Source organism: Schistocerca serialis, chromosome 3 (assembly GCF_023864345.2).
Source record: "Schistocerca serialis cubense isolate TAMUIC-IGC-003099 chromosome 3, iqSchSeri2.2, whole genome shotgun sequence".
Taxonomy (NCBI): domain Eukaryota; kingdom Metazoa; phylum Arthropoda; class Insecta; order Orthoptera; family Acrididae; genus Schistocerca; species Schistocerca serialis.
Window position 1 is genome coordinate 200,723,742 of NC_064640.1, and position 23,986 is coordinate 200,747,727.

At 40.1% G+C, this 23,986-nt stretch overlaps 1 protein-coding gene across 2 annotated transcripts in view; it reads right to left on the reverse strand.

Moving 5' to 3' along the window:
* LOC126469912 (UV excision repair protein RAD23 homolog B-like) overlaps positions 1-23,986 on the reverse strand; it is a 153,604-nt gene that overhangs the window by 83,775 nt on the left and 45,843 nt on the right. For both annotated transcript variants that reach the window (XM_050097277.1, XM_050097276.1), the window contains exon 4: positions 5,162-5,309. In XM_050097277.1, the coding sequence (XP_049953234.1) occupies positions 5,162-5,309 (148 nt within the window). The remainder of the gene's footprint in view (positions 1-5,161; positions 5,310-23,986) is intronic.

The window sequence follows — 23,986 nt, forward strand, 5'->3', positions numbered from 1 at the left end:
CAATGGAAATTAAAATGTCCTGTGGTTCCTCTCCTGCTCTGTTGGACAATTTGACATTCTGCCCTTTTTTTTAAACCCCCCCCCCCCCCCCACACACACACACACACACACACACACACACAAAACCTCACAATTAATACTGGATGAGACTATTTGTAACCCGGAGAACAAGAACTCTTCAGAAAATTTGCACTCTTTATTGTCTATTAGCTAATAATTTGCTGTTTTTTGTGTGACATAAAATTAAATGTAGGATACAAAAAACAAGTAAAGACAAGAGATAAGCAAGACAGTACACATTTCTTCAATCCGTTAGTCCTAGCATTTTTTTCTCTCTAATCTTGCTACAGCTGTACATGGCCCTTTTCCTTTCTGGGAAAATCTATTACCTCATCAAAGTTTGTCAAACGTACTCCTACATGAAAAAATGAAATGTCGTCGTCTAATACTGAGAAAGCTGTTAATACAAATAGTACCCAAAACTGGTGTGGTCTCTTGATCTGATTATGTGTATTTTGTCACAGTCTGCTAAATAAAACAAAATAGGCCTGCCTAATATTGCAGCAATTGTAATACACACCGAACAAACGATACTGTTTTGGCACAAAAGGTCATTTTTATAACACGACAGAATATAATTAATGAAATACCAATATCAAATGCCCATTAGGCCTACTACAAGCAAAGAGTTTTATGTTAGTAAATACTTTCACATTTCATTCATATGCTCCAGCTTCTGAAGCAGGAGATCGAAAATTAGTAGTACAAAATTCTCATATAAATTTGGAATCACCATATTCTTCCATAATTTGTGTGATTTCCCCGTTTCTTCTCCTTCCTCATTCTAACAAACCATCCTGTCATCACTAAGTCTGTAACTATTCCTGAAAGTGTCAAAACTTATTCTTCTGTTAACCTCACTAATCCTGTCACAACCACTGGTTTAGTTATCCCATGTTTATTTTCCGGTCAGGCATTATCACGTGTTCGTACAACACGTTTTCCGTGCTACTCCCAGAATAGTACTTAAGTGGCTGTTAGCTGGGGACTGTACAACTGACTCTTGCTAGTGTAGCGGTCTGGCCAAAAATTTTCTGTCAAAATTTTATTTTCTTGGATACACCGAGAAGATACTATGTAAGCTTTCTTACCAGTTATTCTTGTTAGTCATTTATTTCCACTCTGGTAGTAGTCTGAATCTACAGATTTCGCTAGTAATTATAACACTAATCATTCACAAACCCAGTAAACCACATAAACAGCGACTGACATTCACCCATTTGGCTTTATTCTGCTCAGCTCGTATAGCTCCATCCCCTTTTGTCTGCAGGAAAGTTTATTTCTATATGTGAGAGGGATTCCCCTGGCAGAGATATTACATACACTATGCACGCATTCAAAAATCAACTTATGATTCATTCAGAAACCAACTTAGAATATGTTCAAAAATGCTCAAAAACCAACAGGGATGTGTTTCAAAATAATATGAATAATCGATAGACCAATGTGCGAGCTGGATGATAGGCACTTTGTGAAACAATGTCCCCCCCCCCCCCCCCCCAAATTGCGGCCTGGGGCAGATACCCTAATTTGCCCCTCGCCCCCTAGATCTGTGCCTGTTGCGCATGCGTGAATCTGGCAGCTTAGGCGCACAAGTAAAATTTTTCCAGGTAGCATCTGGCTGCTTGCTGCTATTGCTTATACAGCTAACTGCCAAACTTCCATAGCCAGAAGTGGGAGGAATTACTACTCATACATGACCCAACTGCGCATGTGCAGGAGCTTGCTGCTCAAACTAATCTAATGTGAGCAGTTGTGATATCACACTTATTGGAGGCAATTTGTTGTTATGAAGCACTGCATAGTCTTCCTAAAGCCTTTGACACATTTTGCTGTTGACAGATGCTTCTGTGAGCACTGTGTTTTGTCGTCGTGTATGGTGCATTTCTTTTGCAACTTAGTTTTATTTTTTTTTTCCTCATTCATGTTTTATTGATGCAGTATTATTCTGAGTAGGGAGATACAGTAATATCCTTTGTTAGAGCATTGGTTCTTACCAGTAAAAGTTACAAAAAGTTAAATGGAAACTAAAACAATGAAAAATTCCCAGAATTCTAAAAATTTCCCAGGTTTTTCCCAGTTTTCTCCCAGATGAAAAATTTACAGGGTTTTTTCCTGGATTTCCCGGGTCATATTTACCCTGTACTATTCTTTGTAGGCTGACTGCATTTCCCTGGTAACCTACCAATAAATCAAAGTCTGCTACTTGATTTACCCACAACTGAGCAAATGTGGTTATTCTACTTCATGTCCCTACATGTTATACCCAGATATTTGTATGAGTTTAGCGATTCCAATCGTGACTCCCTGATATTATATTCACAGGATATTATTTTTCTTTGTTTTGTGAAGCACACAATTTTACATTTTTGAACATTAAAGGAAGTTGCCAATGGTTGCACCACTTCGAAAAGTTATCAAGGTCTGACGGAATATTTGTAGAGCTTCCTTCATGCTGCACTTCCCTGCAAGTAATCATCTGCGAAAGGTCTGAGGTTACAATTAACACCGCCGTCTGGCGCGCACAAAATAGCGGTCAACGGCCAGCGACACTACACAGGTGTCGTGCGCATAGTATCGCTCAGTGGCCGGCAACAACACTTTAGTATCTTTTTCATTCTGTCGGTGTTTTGTTTAGGTAATAATAAGTTACACACGTCAACAAGTTTTTTGTTTTTACAAGTACTTGTGCACTTTCATCATGGCAGACGAAAGAGACGATACAATTATTTATGATGAATGCGGGGACGTCTTGTCTGATGTTCCAAATGACTTGGCCGATTGGGAAGAAGGCATTGGTTATCAAAAAAATGAAAGTGAAGCAGAATCGTCAGAAGATACAGTTGCCAACTGATTCGGATGAATCAGACGAAGAAGACAAACTTACTTTTAAATTTGCCAGTGTACAACAGCAAGTTAGCCATGCCTATGACTGTCTTGTCATGGAAACTGACAGGTTTAGTTACTACATTTGTTGGAAAGGTTCTAGAAAAGTACAGAGCATACGCAAAGGAAACTGCATACGACACAGTAGTGCAAACAATTCTAGACTACTGTTCCAGCACTTGGGGTCCTAATCAAGGAGGGTTAGAAGGAGACAGGACACATCCAGAAACATACTATAATTATAGCTGGTTGGTATGAAACAGTACACTCACAGAACTTAACTGGGAATCCCAGAATAAGGGTGATGACATTTGCATAAAACCCAATCAAGTAAATTTAGAAAACTGGTATTTGCAGAAGACTGTGTGGCAATTCCGCTGCCACCGGCAAGTACCTTCTATAGGGATCATAAGACTAAGATCATATAGTTTAGAGCATGTTGTAATGACTGAATTATGAAAGACAAAAACAAACAACATCCAAATACAAATATCAAATGTAAGTCTTGTAACTTGTAACGTGCACAGTGCAAGCAGCTTTCATCACCTCATTAAGAGTTAATATGCATTGAGAAATTGCTGACTTCATGTGCACCGATTGTGAATTGCAGGTAAAAAGCAACACAGTCACGCATCATCAATAAGCAAACAGCCTGAAATGCCACACAAGTCAGAGTTCAATAGATCAAGCAACATCCCCCTCAATCTGTGAAGAAGCAATAAAAAGGAGACCAGGAAGTCAATCCATAGTCTCCTTTTCCCTATCATCTCTGTATCTACCTCCTTGGCCTAACTTCGAAGTCATTCTGTACTGTCTCCAACCATGTTATGACAATGCCCAGAAGAATATAGACAGTTGTATTTCTCTCACTTGATATGCAAATGGAATAAGGCAGAAAGCTGCTATTATTTGTGCACAGAACCCTCCACCACACACTTCAAAATGGCTTCCTAAGTTTATATGCAAATTTGGAAGTGGACTAAAGACAAAGGTGGAGCTCTCTGGATTCTTTTATTAACATTTGTCATAGCCATTTTATACTGTCACACACTTGTGATCTCAGTCAGCTTTCAATGAAAAAGTCCCTCTTCACTTTGTTTCATTTACTACTTCAACACGAGAAAGTAAATACATTCCAATGCGCATAATGTCAAAGATCAGAAACTCTCATCAAATTAAATTAGCTTCTGTGAAATATTCTTTTAAAAATACAAAAATTATATAACTGGCAACTATACCGCACCTTCTACAAATCACTGATTTACTGATCTGAGAAATCATGACTTAACTCTCAAGAATAATACAGGATAATAATTAAGTCTGTGAAACATTTCAGACAATTAGCAGAGGTATATAGCCAAGAACAATGGAACAAATCATACAATATGTGAAAGACAAACTCTCAAAGTTCTTTTACACTATTTATAAAGTTGTGTGTTCATTCTTTACCACAAATCTAACTGGTATTCAAATTCTGCCCACTCCCAATCCATTGTATCGGGAGTGGCAGTAAAGACAGCTGCTGTGACAAAATGGAATCCCACAAGAACATTGCTGGTTGCCACGTCTGGAGTCTGTGGAGGTCGCTCGGGTAGTGTCAAGTCAGCCGTCGCAACATGGCCTATCCAGTGATGTGATGTCATCTTGTGTAAGCAATCATATACAGAATTATGGAAATGGGGAGTGGTTTCGCCTTGTTAAAAAATGAAATTCATGCTATCAGTTTCAAGTTGTGGCATGAGTCAAAATTGCACCATGTTGGGACATGTGATACCACTGACAGCTCTATTGTTTGTGGTGCCCCTGCCAGTGGCTTTCCAAACTAACTTACTGGCACCAATGTTTTTAAGAAATAAAATGAAAGAACAAAGAAAGAAGGGTTGAAAGTTCATCTTTCACGTACCATATAAATTGTTACATTGTGTTTAGCCATTTACTTATGACAATATTTTAAAATTTTTCATGGACTACTATAAAAGTAACATTTTTTAATAATGTTGTGAAAATCATTGTTTAGTCCTCCACTATTAATAAGATAAGGCTATATGAACAAATTAGTTTAAGTCTTATACACCGACACAAATATTTAACCAATTCCACTATACAACCTACACCCCACAATGGACACTGATTAAACATGCGTCATTTACACAAACTGTTGAAAAACAGATTCTAAATGGCAACAGCAGGGATTGCCATTGGTAAAAAAACTCACCTGTTCACGACTATACCCAAGATCCATTATATTACGGACATAGTCCCTGAATTCATCTTCAGACACCAATGTTGCTTCTAAGTCACCCATTTCCTCGTGTAAAAACTCAGGAGGTATGTTGATTGGAGAATTTGAAGAGGAACCACTCCTGTCACAGAAATTTCACATAGTGAAAGATGACTTTTTTACATCAAAAACCCAGCAATATTAAAATCCTTTCATTGTATTAAATATCCTTAATTTACATCATAATATGTTTAAGATTTTAAATGCAGGATTTGCTATCTAGCACATAGAGCTTTTAAAGTCCTGATGAGTAAACAGGATAGAGGAAATGCTGACTATTACAAGCCAGCTAACCAATGCTAATGGATTCCATGAAAACATACAGAACAAATTAATACCTAAGAAACAGCACACAAATCTACATGGGAACGCAACACAGAATGTTAAAGGAGTCATGACTCCTTATTTTGGTAATTTATCACAAAAGCTAGCTAACATTCTTAAACTGTTTAAAATCAAAATCACATTTAAAATCAACAACTACTTAAAATTTAAACTAGAAAATAATTTAAAACACAAAGTTAGTAAATATGATAAAGCTGGCATCTACAGAATTTATCATAATAGTTTTAATGCAAACTAGACTGGTCAGGCTGATGGGTCCGTCAAGTTGTGGTACAAGGAATACAGGGACACTTTTTAGCTTAACAATTTTGAAGTCAGCCACAGCCATACATATCCAATAAAATGACCACCCTTTGCTGGGAATTGAAGACTCACAATTCTGTACATACAGGATAGTGGTAGGAAACAGGATCTACTGGAACTGTTAGAGGTTATGACACACATTACAAAAAATGAACACACATTACATGAATAGATTACAGGAGAGACAACTTTAAAAAAAAATTGTAGCTCTATGGTAATAACAAAATTTTTGGTTAGCTACTTTATAGCCACACTGTCAGTATTCAGTGCATGGTGTAATTCAAACTCCCACAAAACTCCGTAGGAGTGTGAATTATCTTTGATGATTGATGAATGTCAGATTCCTTGATTACTGTTACGCTACATGTGTGTGTGTATCCAAATGTGTCTTTCAGTCGAGATATTGACTGTACATGCAAATAGATGTTGCTGTGACAATGCTCACATTCACAAACTGCATATGCCATCTTATTTTATTTTGCTGAGTGGACAAATGATGTTAAAGCACATGTTACGAAGACACTGTTACAAGGGAAGGGACCATGATTTTTTAGTATTTATAACTATACTTTTATCACAAAGAGCAATTCTGGTTATGAATGCTCGCCACTTCCAAACATGTCAATTCTAGTGTTTCTGCATTTTTAAAGGTGGTTTAGCCTCCATTTTAACACTTAACAACTGTGACCTCACATAAATCATGGGTAAATTCAAAGTCCAAATAAATATTTCAATTTATTTCTCTCCTGACCACAATTTTTGTGAATATCATTTATCAGTACGTAAATATAAGTAGGAAAGAAGAGTAAAGATTGGTTGGTTGGGTGGAGAAGGGATCAAATGACGCAGTCATCAGTCCCTGCGACCTTAGATTAACTAAAACTGATAAAATCCTACATTAAAAGAGGGAACTAAAATATCCATAAAATGATAAACTATTGACAGGGAATGAAGGAAAAGGACAGAAAAAGAGGTGAGGGAAAGAAAATGACTAATGACAGGGGCGTGAAGGAAGAAGCTCAGGAGACAAGAGAGATGCACAAGACATAACAGACCCCATAAGGAAAGGAGTGGGAAGGCAGAGGGCCAGAGTGAACCACCAAGCCCAGTTGAAGCCAATCCAGTCGGGGCAAAGGGGGGAGCAAGAGGGCCTGCCATCCCCTCCACTCACCGATAAGGTGGAAGTTCCCTCCCTTAAATAAATCAATAAAAACCCCCATCATGAATAAAACATAAAATGAGATACGCTGTTGAGGCATTGTCAGCCAACAACAGGGGTAGCGAGTCTGGAAACCTAAAAGCCCGTCGCAGGGTGGCTAATTTCGGGCAGTCCAATACGATGTGAGCCACAGCCAACATCGATCCACAACAACAGAGAGGGGGAGTCCTCACGATGGAGGAGATAACCGTGAGTCAACCAAGTATGGCTGATGCAGAGCCGACATAGGACGACAGAAGCCTTACGAGAGGCCCAGAAGGAGGACCGCCACGGAGTTGTAGAATCCTTAATGGCCCTGAGCTTGTTCGGCAAAGAAAGTGTGTGCCATTCTGCATCCCAAAGGCTCAAAACTTAACAACGTAATGACGAGCGAAGGTCTGTTTCCGGAATGCCTATAGCAAGAGATGGCCTGGTAGTAGCTAACTTAGCCAGTCGATCGGCAAGTTCATTGCCAGGAACCCCAACACGGCCTGGAGTCCAAATGAAAACCACCGAACATCCACACTGAGCAAGGAGAGAAAGAGTCCTGGATAGAGATGACCAACAGGTGGTGAGGGAAGCACTGACCAATAGCGTGCAAACCGCTCAATGAGTCACTAAAGATAGTGAAGGATAGTCCTGAGCAGGAGCAGATATGGTCCAGTGTGGGGAAGATGGCTGCCAATTCTGCAGTAAAAACACTACAGCCATCGGGCAAGGAACGAAGTTCTGTGTGTCATGTATAGGTGTAAGCAAAACCAGTGCAGCCAAAAACCATGGAGCCATTAGTATAAATCACTTCTGAACCCTGTAATGTACTGAGGAGACAGTACAATTTGTGGCGAAGAGCCATTGGAGGGACAGAATCCTTTGAATCGATTGAGAGATCAAGACAGAGCTGTAACCGAGAGACGCGCCAAGGAAGGGTACATGCATGAGAAAAGAAGAGAGGCGGTAAACGGAATTGCTGCAGTTCAGAAAAGAGCGACTGAATGCGGACAGCCGCGGTAAGCCCACATCGTGGCCGCCACTGTGGCAGGGTGATCTCCGTGTCTGGATAAAGGAGACCATAATTAGGGTGCTTTGGGGTGCAGCGAATGTGGAGCGCATAAGATATCAGCTGTTGTTGGTGCAAAACTCGCAGTGGTGGAAACCCTGCCTCTGCGAGAAAGCTAAGTATGGGGCTAGTCCGGAAAGCACCAGTCGCAAGTCGGACCCCACAGTGGTGGACGAGATATAGGATCCGCAGCGTCGAAGGCGATGCAGAATCATAGACAGGACTTCCATAGTCTAAATGAGACTGGACCAATGCTTTATACAATCGCAAGAGAACAGAGTGGTCTGCACCCCAGGCAGTATTGCACAGACACCTAAGAACACTGAGATGGGACCAGCATGTCCTCTTCAGCTGGTGAAGATGAGGGAGCCATGTCAACCGGGCATCGAAGACCAGACCCAAGAAGTGATGGGTGTCCACTACATTGAGGGGTTGGCCATAGAGGAACAGTTCCGGATGGGAATGGACTGTACAGTGACAGCAGAAATGCACGAGACATGTCTTGGACACCGAAAACTGAAAGCCATGAGAGAGAGCCCATGAGTGGACCCGGCAGACTGCCCCCTGTAGACAGCGTTCTGCAGCACCCATTACGGAGGAAGCGAGGTACATACGAGCTTGACCCTCCTCCCAGGGGGTGGCCAGGGAGGGGAAAGCCGAAGGATCAGAAAAAGGAGTGTCACGTCTGCTACCACTCTTAGAGACTGCCACAGAAAGGCCAGGTTGGTGAAGCTTTTGTCGCGTCATGCACAAGGCGTCCGCCCTAGTACCACCCACTCTGATCAGGGGCTCACCCCAGCCACAGCAAGGGTCGTCTGGCATGGGGCCATTGCTGGGAGTTCTGATGCCCCAAAGTGATGAGCATCAAATCCTGGGCATACACGAGGCGTTAACAGCTCAGGTACTAGCAGTGTGATCCCTGTGGTTTCAGGGGTCTCAGCCAAGTGGGTACTTAACAGCCCCACCACATGGTCTGGCTACCGTGCTGGTGACCTAGCAGGAGGGGGGCCAGGGTGCAAAGGGAAAGGGAAAGGGAAAGGGAGGGGGAGGGGAACCTGCACCATGGAAGCTAGGTAGGGAGTTCATCACAAAATGGCTCACACTGAACGGAAAATTTTGTGAATGGAGGTCAAACCCCAAGGGGACCAAAAACACCGAAACACTAAACAATAGCACAGACAAAAACATAGCCAGGAGGATAGCCAGGTCGACATAAAGAAGTCCACCAAGAGGGAAAAGAGGGGGCAGGGACAAAGGAGTAAGGATAGGGAGGGAGAGGAACAGGGACAGTAATGTAGCCTGGAAAGGAAAGGAGACTGCAATAGCTCAGGGACCCATGTGTGCCACGTACCCACAAAAGGACTGTGGGCCCCCTGGTGGGAAATAAGAGTGAAAGGTAAAGTTGTACCGCACTGCGGACTAGGCTAAATAGAGGAGCAGGTCCTAATTGGTCCTAACCAGCCAGGTATTTCTGATGAAAATTTTTTTCACCTCTAGGATTCTAAACTGTCCGCAGAGTCAAGCCCCACTGCACAGGATTGCACAAGTGATCTCGGCTACTAATGCGCATTTTGAATCTGACTGTACAGCATTACTCAATTTCTGTATTACTAATATTTTTTGTTACTGAAAATATCACTTGACCTGGAGATTGACACTTTAATTCTTTATGGGCAGCCTACACTTACAAATGATGATGGCTCAAGAAATGAACATGTTAGCCTGAACAGACTACACAGGACAGCACACTGCACTGCCATATTGGATGTTGTTTAAAACATTGGGTAAGTTTGAGGTATATCATTCTTTAGACCAATGTCATATTTCTTACAATGAGGAGCAGGATCTACGATCTATATTAATAATATATTTAAATACAGTATAATGTTTGAAATCTTCAGAGTTTCTTTGTTCTTTCCATGTTCTACCTTCTTTATTTCTACTTCATAGTTTAACTGCTTATTAAACTCTCTTTCATTAACATAATACTACTTTTAATTAAACCAATAGTTATTCAGAACTTCTATACAAGAATTAGAAACACCAACTGTCCTCCTGTACCTCCACATCCAATGCTCAAACAAAACTTTTTCCAATCAATTCAAGATTACAGATTTTCAGCAGTACACCAACTGAAAGATCTGCCTTTACTTTTGACAAGATAACATCATCGTAAGATTTTTTTGTCAGCATCTCTAAACAGAGTTTTTTAATCAAGTTATTTGTCTTTGGAAAAAACTTGCAAAAATGGAACACCCTCCTAACCAACTGAGCTGACTTTGATGTATTAATACCTTGTTGATGATACCTATGCTTATAAACCTGTGAAAATTTTCAGGGTAAACAATGCTTTATGGCTACTTATGAGTACCACATGAATATAATTTTTTGTGTATTTGCGTGCATGCAATTTTAAAGATAGAGATATTACCTTTAGCACAGTAAACAGGCACATATACTTTTCTTTGGGTATTAAAACTACAAGGTATTGACTTTTATGTTGGTAGACAGATTCTAATGTGCACAAATTAGAAAGTCTTATCACTCTTACCTCTTACAATAAACTTATTCACTGAAGGAGTTCTATAAAGTCTGGGATTATCACAAACAATTAATTAATGTGGAGTTCTTGCACTTTGAAGTTCAATGTCAGTTGGCAACAGGGAGAAGGTTAGATGGTTGGGTTGTTTGGGGGAAGAGACCAAACAGTGAGGTCATTGGTCTCATCGGATTACGGAAGGATGGGGAAGGAAGTCAGCCATGTCTTCTCAAAGGAACCATACCGGCATTTGCCTGGAGTGATTTAGGAAAATCACAGAAAACCTAAATCACGATGGCCGGACATGGGATTGAACCATCATCCTCCCAAATGCGAGTCCATTGTGCTAACCACTGCGTCACCTCGCTCTGTGAGACGGTTAGATTTAGTATCAATGTCACTTGGAAACAGAGACAAGGTTAGATTTAGTATAACTGACAATGAAACCAATTAACATTGAGCACAAGCTCAGATAGAGGAAGAATGGGAAGGAAATTACAGATGTGCGTTTCGAAGGAACCATGACACAATTTAGGGAAATGACATAATCCGGATGGGCAGACGGGGGTCTGAACCCTGGTCCTTCTGAATCTGAGTCGAGTATTCCAATTACTGTGCCATCTTACTCAATGCAATTTGGGATAGCCAGAATAGTTACAATAAAGGATATTAAGGGAGCACAATAAAAGCCGCAGGTGAAGAGTGGCATTGAAGCCTAACAACGTACATTTGGAAATGGATCAAATTGAGACTTACAGAAGTTGTACTTTCAGATTTTGGAGAAGTTAATAACCATGAAAAACATAAAATTTTAAACTGTATTAAACTTTATATTAAACTCACAGTACACTGCTCTGCAAAACTTCAACATGAGCTAAATAAAGCAACATAACACATTAACTACTCAGTGGAAATCAATGAAAGTGCAAGAGCACGCTGCCAGAAGACTGAAGAGTCATGCACAAGAAGTTGTACATCACACGGCGTTAGGTTGGAGTGACTACAGTGCCAAATGGGGGTGCCCCACAAACATGAGGCAGTTGAGGGAAAGGAAGGAGATAGTGTGTGTCAATCAGCAAGCAGTCAGTGGATTGTGGCAGTGGTTTTCACTACTAAATGGCCTGGAGACAACATCTGAATGACCTCACACAGAAAGTAGAACGAAAACTGACTAGTATAGACCAGGAGTTTGGAATTGCTCAGAGCATTTTCTCACATGCACGGGGAGCATTCCAAACCACAGGCTGAAGAAGAGGATGTGGTCAACCACGGTCAACTATGGAAGCAGATGACCACTATCTTCTGCAACAGGCAAGAAGGGATCCACATCAACCAGTGAGTGCAATTGCAACCACATTTCCCAAGGCTGCAATCTCACAGCAACTGCATGAGTGTGGTCTCTCTGCCCAATGATCGGTATTGGCGGCACCATTTGTGATGGTGCCAAGAATATAGGGACTGGATCAACAAGGAGCGGGGTTGCATGCTCTTCAGAGATGATGGCAGATTTTGTTGGGTTAGTGATTCTCGACGTGGTGGGAATACGTAACACAGCCAGGAACATTGGCGAACATGATGGTTTTGGTGGACCAGGTGTTATGGTGTCGGGAGGCATAATTTTACATGGGAGTCATGACTTCCAAATCTTCGGACACGGTACACTCACTGGTCAACATTATTTTGACAACGTACTTCTTGCCCACATTTATATCTTTTCAGGGGTACAATTAGCCCTGATTTCATTTTTACGGATGGTAACGCACAATTGCAGCGAATAGAGCATTTAGAGGAGCTCTCTGAATGAGACAATATTTGGCAAATGACTGGCCTGCCCGTCTTTGAACTTAAACCCCACTGAGCACTTGTGGCATGCATTGGGGGAGAATATTACAGCACATCCACATGCAGCAATGACCCATCCCACAGCAGTCAACCCTTCTGGTGAAAGAACGCAATGCCCTACCACAAGAACTTCTTAGCAACCTTGTGGCCAGTACAGGAGTACACTGCAGAGTATGTTTTGCTATCTGTGGAGAACACACACCCAATTGAGAACCATGTCTTACCTTTTGTAATGTCCAGGGAACGATCATAAATGGGCGTGACTTCAGGGTAATTACTGCCTTTGAATAAAAGTCATTCTTGTTTGATTGGGTATTTCTTTCAGTTACCTTTGTACTATACTGTAGCAATTCTTTCCATTTATGGTCCAAGTTTCATCAAGCTATGTCACTTGGCAGTGACACATCACGCAAAAGTTGTTTTCGTAAGTTTTGCATACCAGTATAATTATGGGTCAAGAAAAACTGATACTAAGGCTAATTCAGTTACTGTAAAGCTTTGTTTCAAGTTGTGCTGTCCTTTTATAAACAGCATTAACTTATACTAAGTGGGGTATATGTAAGAAGGTGACAGCATGACGTGTTCTGCACAGAAAGAGATACAGAGAATACTTTGTGGCAACGTCAGTGCAGCGTGCAATGCCACATCACACGCTCCAGCCACTGCCCATCCCAGTAACTGGCAATGCAGGGGTGAGCGCTACATCAGGATAACTGTGTCTGCTTCCGACACTGCCGAGCAGAATTCATGTGGTCAGTAAATCAGCACCATTCTTCTTAACAAAATACTTGTTGTGTTTGCTTTATGCCACCCGTAATGAACACTACAGTCGCTAAGTACCATCACCGTACCTCAATTAACACGAAAATCGATGCTCCATGTTCTACAATATATTTTGGGTAAATGTCAGCATCAGCAGTAAAGATTGAAATCCTTTATTTCACAGATCGATTATATGTTGGAGCGGCAATTGCTGAGGTCACAAGATAGGCTCATCAGTAATTTCAAAATTGTTATATGCAGTAGAAGTGAAGATATCTGTTAGAAGTAATCGTCACATTACTTGTTACACCTTATAGAAAATATAGTGTTGTTATGATATAGGCCTTCAAGGTTTGAATAGTTAGCACTGAAGATGGTCTTACAGTGAGCAAAATCGATCTGGAAAATAAAGGATTTCAATCTTTATGACTGATGCTGCCATTTATTCGAAATATAGTGACAATAATACAGCCGTGGTGCACATGGTTCCCAATGGAATTATACATCAAAATGTTTTACATGCGCCCAGCTGCACGTGCTACAGGCAGAAACAGCAGAATGATAGTATCAGCTGGAGTGTCACATGATACTCTGTTCCATGCCACTACACATTGACCCACCCCCCCGCCTTCTTATGTGCGCACCACTACAGTGAAAATAGCGAAAAATAGAAATACAACGCTATAAAAATAAGACAGTCTCTCCATGCATAGATAAAGCATTTAGTAGCAAACAGGCACTTCAGCATTGGGTACAGTGTTCACATTTTATTATGGCCCTCATCCACAACAAAATGCTGAGGTAAACAAAGTATGAATTCAAAAAAATATACTAGTTGGAAAGGAAAACTACCTATAGGCATATACAGCACATCATTAACAATTTGCATACAGAGAAAGCAACAAAATGTGGCCAAAGGTCGAAGCAAAAATACTTGAAAACCTAAGTGAGGGAAAACTTTTAATTAAACTGTGTAACCAAAAATTAAATGAAATTAATATGAGACTGAGGAAGAAAGAACACAATGGATAATATGTGGAAAAGATGGCTCAGTTGGGATGAGGATGGGGCAACCAAGGATGAATAAACTTGAATGGACTGGAAAGTGGAATTAGTGAAAAGAAACAAAATATGGGGAGAAAGAGAAGGTGTATTTTAATTCCCACATATGCTAATATCTTATGAGGACATAAACCTCAGAAGCAGTGAAATTTTTTCATTCCTTTAGCACAATGGAGCACTGCATCAACAGTAACGAACAGATCTGGGAAAACAATTCTGAAGCCAGAAGTGTTATGATCAGATTCACAGTGAAAGTTACCAAAAGAATTAATAATGGTAAGTATTCTATTGGGGACATTCAATCTTGTACTTATACAAATTTGTAGACAATTAGCATTAATTACACCTAATTACAACCCTTTCCAAAATTAGTCTTGCTAGGAGTTGCTGAAATCACTCACTGATGATACAGTCATTCTACTGGCTGCTGAGCAGTCATATGGAATGTAGAAAAAAAAAGGTCACATATTACACAATAAATATGATAATAGCCTGCTTTCAGTAGAGACTAGGTCACTTCCGGTATGCAGCATTATTTTTAGATATCAGGGACAGAGCTACTTGAGCCCTACACGGATATTTCATATCAACTGTAACAATCATGACCACCAACAGTTTACAGCCACCGTCCAGGTCTGTTATGTGTCCTCTGCATTTTCACCTATCCTGCCACTTTGGCACCAACCTGTTCCAGTCCTTTCCTCCAAATTCTCTCCTTCATTCCTTTCAGTGTATTCTTGATCTTTTGCTTGGATTCTCAATTAATGCACTCTGTACCCTCGTTCTCTTTACCTGTCTTTACAACTTAAGCCTGGTTGATTCTGCTGCCCCTGTAAAAAGTACTGTTTTACTATATCCCTGATCATTTCTTATTCTGTTCGCCTTGCTACACCCACTCAAAATCCATAAAATTATATTTCACACATCTGTATCTTCCTTTAATTCATTTTCTTCACAGTCCACATTTCAGAAGCGTAGGTCAAGTTAACCCAAAGTAGAAACAATATATTATTCCTCTGTTCTTTGCAGGACAACTAGATACGATATTTCTTCTTTATAACCACCACAAAAATTTTATTATTATTACCATTAGCTACAACTGATCTTCCACACTTGAAGGAAATTTCGATGAACTGGAAGTGTGTCCTTAACTGTAAACAGATAACTTGCTAAACGTGACCAGGTGTAAGAACATGCTTTACATATCTTAACTAAGGTGGGCCATTTTGTATTAAATATGCAGAAAAAAAAAAAAAAAAAAAAAAAAAAAAAAAAAAAAAAAAAAAAATTAAACCACAGATCTTAAATTAAACAACCTTGCAGCCCCTCAACTTTCACTGCACTAAACTGTTCACACACCATGTTATAAATTCAGACATTTTACTTCATATTTACTATGTGATATCACAAACCTGTGATCCATACACCATAATAGACTATAGTATGTTCGAAAGTACTTTAGGAATGGCAGCTACGGTGGAAGTAGTAGAGGGCAAGCCTATTCTGCCAATCCCGTGACCCCTGTAACTGCAACGAGCACCCAAAGTTGCCAAACCTCTACACGTACCACATGATACTTCTTCCTTGCACTACACTTGAGTTTCAGACAGGTTGCTGTCCTCTGTGATTTCTACAACCTGTGAGTTTGTTTGCTTGCATTTTTTACTGTTACAGGAGTTATTATTATATTTGTTACTGCTCTTAGCTGTGTATTACTGACCTATGTCGGAAGCAAGTGTGTCAAAAGACGAGTAAAAAATTTTTGACATTCGCTTGGCCAGGGGACTGCCATTTGAGATCAGTTGAGAGAAATGACTTGCTAATTATGTAAATACTTTTGGAGACTGAAAAATGTAATGGTGGCCTGCTGTTCTCCATTACCAAGGTGGTTGGTACACTGCTGCAGCTTTAAATACAAACAAAAACACTTGTGAATAATAGCAAGGAAATATTGGAGAAAGAAAAGGAAGTTGCAAAAACATATTTAGTATCCCTGCCAACAGACACTGCGACAGAAGCAGATGAGCTGGCATGATCAGTGCCACAGAATAGTGGAGAAACCGGCCATGGTGGGTGCACGTGACATGTCGTACAGGCAGATCCGCCGACGGAGGTGTTTACCTACAGGCAGCAGTCAGCCTAGTATGACAGCGCTTATGCCGAATTGAACTACTGCAGACCTTGTCTCACGCACTGTGTTGAGCGTTGTTGCCAAGTGCTCAGTTGACAGCTGCCCACACCAGCTACATGCCAGTTTACCCCTGTGCACACCTCTATGAGGTTTTGGACACACTGCTGCTCGCAGACAGACTCGAATGGCGAGATCCCCTGCCCCTTCATCTCACAGCGTTCTGTTCCCTGACTATTATTGAACCACCATCAGGCCATGAAGTACCCAGCCCAACTGTGTAGTGTAGCGGCATCATCATGCCAGTGCCGAGACTAAAATATCAAAGCTTGAAACTCCAGAGGAGAAAAAATGTGTGGATAAGTACATTACTAATATAAATTCATTTGCTGACAATGCAATTTGTGACCACATTTATGATTATTACTGCAGAAAGGAACATCCAATAATCAGCAAGTGACTGGCCACTAAAACGAAATCAAGTCTTTTTCAAGGTAATGGTACAACATTTTTCACACTTTTGCACAACACAGGATTTCATTATACTGTTTCTGTTTGTGGAAAGGGAGGACAACTTCTAGTTTTAACAACTCATCCATGTTGCATTTCCTACCATTCTGCAATTTCTACATTTTCAAATGTACAACATTTTGGTTATCAAATTCCTGTAACTCAATGTTAGCGCTCTGAAATTTGGATCTCATATTTGTTTCTCTCAACGTAAGTCCAGATTTGATGTGCAGAGCAAATTTTGCAGCTCTTCAATACACCTCTTATCTTCTTACACCAACTCTGTATCTGTCCCTTTCTACTGGCACTGGAGACAAAGTGCTCAAAGTTGGCATCATTTATTTTTCAGTTTTTTAGTTTGTAAAATCTTTCACAAGTTGTTCTTGTTTCACTAACTGTTAATAGCTTCTCCTCTTCTGTAGTATCCAGTATTAAACTTCAATTCTCATTTCCATAATTTGAATTGTATATTGTTAATTTCACATTCATCATTTGTAATTAATATTTTTTAATCATTTTTGTTAGGTGACTTAACAGCCATCCTGTCATTCATAAAATGTATATCTGACCATCAACTGTTTTGTTGAAAACTTTAAGCACGAGGTGGTTTCAATCTTAGATCACGATCAGCAGATATCTATCCAAAGTTACAAACACAGATAAATGTAGTTCGTGGAAATATGTAAAGAAATTATAAAGTAGTACAAAATGAACATGAATACTTACAAGGTTAAAAATAGTTCAACTAAATACACCTCTCTTGTCATTATTTGACAGTGGATACAACTCAGGTGTTATAATATGTAATATTTCCAGTATATTAAGTTCTACACAGGGCACTTAGAGTGCACTTGGTATTGACATCAGTTAATAGGACAGTCTACACACAATGAGAAGGCTAGAGAAGTAAATACTGCCAACCTACAAACTCTGAAGAGTTGGTTAAAGACCTTCACTAAACCTTTTCATCATTTGATACAAAGTTTGTCAATTATGAGTTAACTGCTGATTGCACGAGACTAGATTATCTTTGGTGAACATCTCTGGTAGTTTCTCGCGTAAACAAAAAGTGAAAAATGAAGTTTCCATTACAAAAACAGACAAACACTTATCCCACAGCAAGAAGGTACCAAGCTCTGCAATATCTACATGCTAAACAGTTGGATAATTATTACATAATAATCTCTGAGGTGTAAAAAAAAAATCATCACAACATAAATGTAATGTACATGGTTGGTCATAAAAAGTTCTTAAAATAGGTACAAATTGTCAGCTACCATTCATTTACACCCTTGGTGCATTAATCAATCATTATGATAAGGTAACAATTAAGTATGAAGGATCACATCATATACAACTGTTGTATCAGTTAAACTGGTTATTCAGTAATGTTTTTAAAATTTTACAGTGTGATACAACAATTACATATGATGTAATCCTTCACACTTAATCATTACCTTATGGTAATGGTTGATTAATGTACTTATGGTGTAAATGAATGGCAGCTGACAATTTGTACTGATTTTTAAGAACTCTGTGTTTTTTGTCTTTTAGTCAATTCTATATTATGACCAACCGTGTGCATTACGTTTTTGTTGTGACCGGTTTGTTTTTATACACCTCGGGATTATTATGCAATAATACACTACTTTTTAGCATCTAAATATTGCAAAGCTTTGTGCCTTCTTGCTGTGGGATAAATGTTTTCCTATTTTTGTAATGGCCACATCGTTTTTCACTTTCTGTTTATATGAGAAATCACCAAAGTAGTTCACCACAGATAATCTAGTCTCCTGTCATCAGTAGTTAACTTGTGGTCAACATACTTTGTATTGCAGGATGAAAAGGTTAAGTGAAGGTATCTGATGAACTCTTTCAGAGAGTTTACTATTGCAGAACTTGCTTATCTAGCCAGCTCATTAGTGTATATACTGTCCTGTTAACTGATATCACTACTGAGTGCACCCTGAATGTCCTATGTAGAACTTAATATACTGAAATTTATTACATACACCACCACCTAAGCGGTATCCACTGTCAAATGATGACAAGAGAGCTGTATTTACATGAACTATTTTTAGCCTTGTAAGTATTCACATTGTATTGTACCTCTTTATAATTTCTTAACGTATTTCTGTGCACCTTATACATCTGTGTTTGTATCTTTGGACAGCTATCTGCTGATGATGGCCTACACACGAAACTGGTTGATGTTTAAGATTTTCAATAAAACGGCTAACAGTCAAATATGCATTTCATGTAATATTTTTGTACTTTTAATGATGAAATGACCATATATGGCAATAGCACAATCTTTGGTTCAGCATATATTACCCAAAGATTATAGGGCAGTGATCTTTAATTAGTATGGACCAGACAAATTCACATTTCATGATAAACATGAATTCTGACTCAAAATATGAAAGAGCGAAATTAATTAACAGATGCTGTTTCATAGCAAATTGTGTCCAGATTAACTATTTTGTTAGAGATAGTATGAAACAACTTTATCTATTGCATATAAATATCAAAAATGTTCCTATTTTTGGTTACTGGTGAATCATCTGGCGAAGCCCAACTGGGGAAGATAATATGCGTAAGAACATGTTAGCAACACAAAAAAATGCACGAATGCGATGACATACCAGTGCGCTCGACGCTCTGGCGCCATTCCATCATTCACACTGGAGAATCATACAAACACAATGTCATTTTACCATCAGACTCCTGTATGGACGGCATAGTAATAAGCATCCCTGGCACAGAGAAACAACTGAAAGATTTGAAAGCAAATAACTCACCAGATCTGGATGGAATCACAATTCAGTTTTCAGAGAATACTCCATGGCATTGGCCCCTTACCTAGCTTTCATTAATCGCATATCTCTCACCCTGAATGAAGTCCCAAATGATTGGAAAATAGCGCAGGTGACTGTGTATAAGAAGGGTAAAAGAACGGACTAACACAATTGCAGACCAATATCCCTAACTTCGGTTTGCTGCAGAATGCTTGAACATATTCTCAGTTTGAATATAATAAATTTTCTTGAGACTGAGCATAGCCCACAATGCACTGCTTGTGCAATACTCAGCTTGGCCTTTTCTCACAATATCATGGGAACTACAGACGAAGGGCAACAGGTAGATTGCACATTTCTAGATTTCCGGAATACATTTGACACTGTGCCACATTGCAAGCTGTTAACGAAGGTACTAGTATATGGAATAAGTTGACAGATATGTGAGTGGCTCGAAGTCTTCTTAAGTAACAAAACCTAACATGTTGTGATCAATGGCAAGTGCTCATCAGAGACAAGGGTATTGTCAAGAGAGCCCCAGGGAAGTGTGATAGGACCACTGTTGTTCTGCTGATAATGCTGTGGTGTACAGTAAGATGTTGACATTGAGTAAATGTAGGAAGGTACAATATGACTTAGACAAGATTTCGGGTCAGTGTGATGAATGGCAGCTAGCTCTCAATGCAGAAAAATGTAAGTTAATGTGGATGAGTATGAAAAACAAACCTGTAATGTTTAGATACAGCATTATTAGTGTACTGCTTGACATAGTCATGTTGTTTAAATATCTGGGAGTAATGTTGCAAAGCATTATGAAATGGAACGAGCACATGAGTACTGTGGTAGGAAAGATGAATGGTCGACTTCAGTTTATTGGGAGAATTTTGGGAAAGTGTAGCTCATCTGTAAAGGAGAAACCATACCGGACGATGGGGCGACCTATTCTTGAATACTGCTCGAGTGTTTGGGATGCGTACCAGGTTAGATTGGAGGAGGACAATTCAGAGGTGGGCTGCTATATTTGTAAACAGTGGGTTCTAACAACACTTCATTGTTACTGAGATGCTTTGGGAACTCAAATGAGAAGCCCTAGGGGGAAGGCGACATCCATTTTAAAAGACACTATGGAGGAAATTTAGAGAACCAGCATTTGAAGGTGACTGCCAAATTATTCTACTGCAATCAACATACACTGTGTGTAAGGACCACAAAGATAAGATACGAGAAATTAGGGCTCATATGGAGGCCTCGCCCTATTTGCGAGTGGAACGGGAAAGGAAATGACTAGTAGTGGTACAGGGTACGCTCTGCCAAGCACAACATGGTGACTTGCAGAAAAGTTACATGGATGTAGATGTAGATGCCAACTGTGGGCACTGAATGGTCTCTTACGAGATACATGCCATGTAATGCAACACAGTAATCAGTTGTGGAATACAGTATCTTAGAACAAAGAAACGCGTACACAATATTCGAAAGTTGGCATAATGTGGACACTTCTACAATGACAGTTTTTGTGGGTGGGTATTGTGAACCACGGTTGAGTCGAATACCACTAGAGGTCAGGCCCTTTGCTAACTGTTAAGCATACTCTGCCAGTCTCGACAAGCAACTGCACGGTAACCGTGCCCAAATGGCTCCTGTTGTGCATTGTTTGATGTTTTCTTTAATCATTTTGAAATGAATGAAGATACTAATCCTGGTCCATCACAGATTTTGATTAGGACCCTCACAACAGCAGAAAGGATCAGTCGGCGCTGTGAGAACGTTTCAGTTCTGCTTTTGGATTACACAGGTGCAGGCTTTTGCACTTGGAGATGGAGGCAGGGCTCATTTGTCCACACTGTTCCTCTCCCCTCTGGCGGCCAAAAATCCAGTCTGTTTACACTCACCGCTACATCTACAACCATACCCCGCAAGCTACCTGACGGTGTGTGGCGGAGGGTACCTTGAGTACCGCTATCGGTTCTCCCTTCTATTCCAGTCTCATATTGTTCGTGGAAAGAAGGATTGTCAGTATGCCTCTGTGCGGGCTCTAATCTCTCTGATTTTATCCTCATGGTCTCTTTGCGAGATATACGTAGGAGGGAGCAATATACTGCTTGACTCTTCGGTGAAGGTATGTTTTCGAAACTTCAACAAAATTCCGTACCAAGCTACTGAGCGTCTCTCCTGCAGAGTCTTCCACTGGAGTTCATCTATCATCTGCATAACACTTTTGCAATTACTAAATGATCCTGTAACGAAGCGCCCTGCTCTCCGTTCGATCTTCTCTATCTCTTCTATCAACCCTATCTGGTATGGATCCCACAATGCTGAGCAGTATTCAAGCAGCGGGCGAACAAGCATACTGTAACCTACTTCCTTTGCTTTCGGATTGCATTGCCTTAGGATTCTTCCAATGAATCTCAGTCTGGCATCTGCTTTACCTACAACTTTATATGATCATTCCATTTTAAATCACTCCTAATGCGTACTCCCAAATAATTTATGGAATTAACTGCTTCCAGTTGCTGACCTGCTATATTGTAGCTAAATGATAAGGGATCATTCTTTCTAGGTATTCGCTGCACATTACACTTGTCTACATTGAGATTCAATTGCCATTCCCTGCACCATGCGTCAATCCGCTGCAGATCCTCCTGCATTTCAGTACAATTTTCCATTGTTACAACCTCTCGATATACCACAGCATCATCCGCAAAAAGCCTCAGTGAACTTCCAATGTCATCCACAAGGTCATTTATGTATATTGTGAATAGCAACGGTCCTACGACACACCCCTGGGGCACACCTGAAATCACTCTTACTTCGGAAGACTTCTCTCCATTGAGAATGACATGCTGCGTTCTGTTATCTAGAAACTCTTCAATATCACACAATTGGTCTGATAGTCCATATGCTCTTACTTTGTTCATTAAATGACTGTGGGGAACTGTATCGAACGCCTTGCGGAAGTCAAGAAACACGGCATCTACCTGTGAACCCGTGTCTATGGCCCTCTGAGTCTCATGGACTAATAGCGCGAGCTGGGTTTCACACGACCGTCTTTTTCGAAACCCATGCTGATTCCTACAGAGTAGATTTCTAGTCTCCAGAAAAGTCATTATAATCGAACATAATACATGTTCCAAAATTCTACAACTGATCGACGTTAGAGATATAGGTCTATAGTTCTGCACATCTGTCCGATGTCCCTTCTTGCAAACGGGGATGACCTGTGCCCTTTTCCAATCCTTTGGAACGCTACGCTCTTCTAGAGACCTACGGTACACCGCTGCAAAAAGAGGGGCAAGTTCCTTCGCGTACTCTGTGTAAAATCTAACTGGTATCCCATCAGGTCCAGCGGCCTTTCCTCTTTTCAGCGATTTTAATCGTTTCTCTATCCCTCTGTCGTCTATTTCAATATCTACCATTTTGTCATCTGTGCGACAATCTAGAGAAGGAACTACAGTGCAGTCTTCCTCTGTGAAACAGTTTTGGAAAAAGACATTTAGTATTTCGGCCTTTAGTCTGTCATCCTCTGTTTCAGTACCATTTTGGTCACAGAGTGACTGGACCTACCGCTTTGACATAAGACCAAAATTTCTTAGGATTTTCTGCCAAGTCAGTACATAGAACTTTACTTTCAAATTCACTGAATGCCTCTCGCATAGCCCTCCTCACACTACATTTCGTTACGCGTAATTTTTATTTGTCTGCAAGGCTTTGGCTATGTTTATGTTTGCTGTGAAGTTCCCTTTGCTTCCACAGCAGTTTTCTAACTCAGTTGTTGTACCACGGTGGCTCTTTTCCATCTCTTACGATCTTGCTTGGCACATACTCTGCAAGAACATAATGTCTGCACTCTGCACTACAGCGATCAGCAAACTAAACCTGTCTCGTATTTAGACTGCCTCAAAATTCTTCCCCTAACGTTGGAATAGTTATTTATGGTTCTCCTTCTGCACCACGTACCTCGTCGGTTCTGTCTGTAACATTGTCAAGTACGGTTGCCCGCCTACGAATGCCCAAAAAAGATCAAAATTAATATTTTGTAGATTCTGTAATTCACCTATAGCAGAAGACATTATTGGAAGCTATCAATGCAGGCTATGACTAGGCAAGTCAATTGTAAACCGGATATTTACTTTCTGAGAAATAGTAGAAAAGACCAATGAATTCAATGTTGGTGGGCACCATCTTTTCATTGACTTTAAATCTGCATATGACACA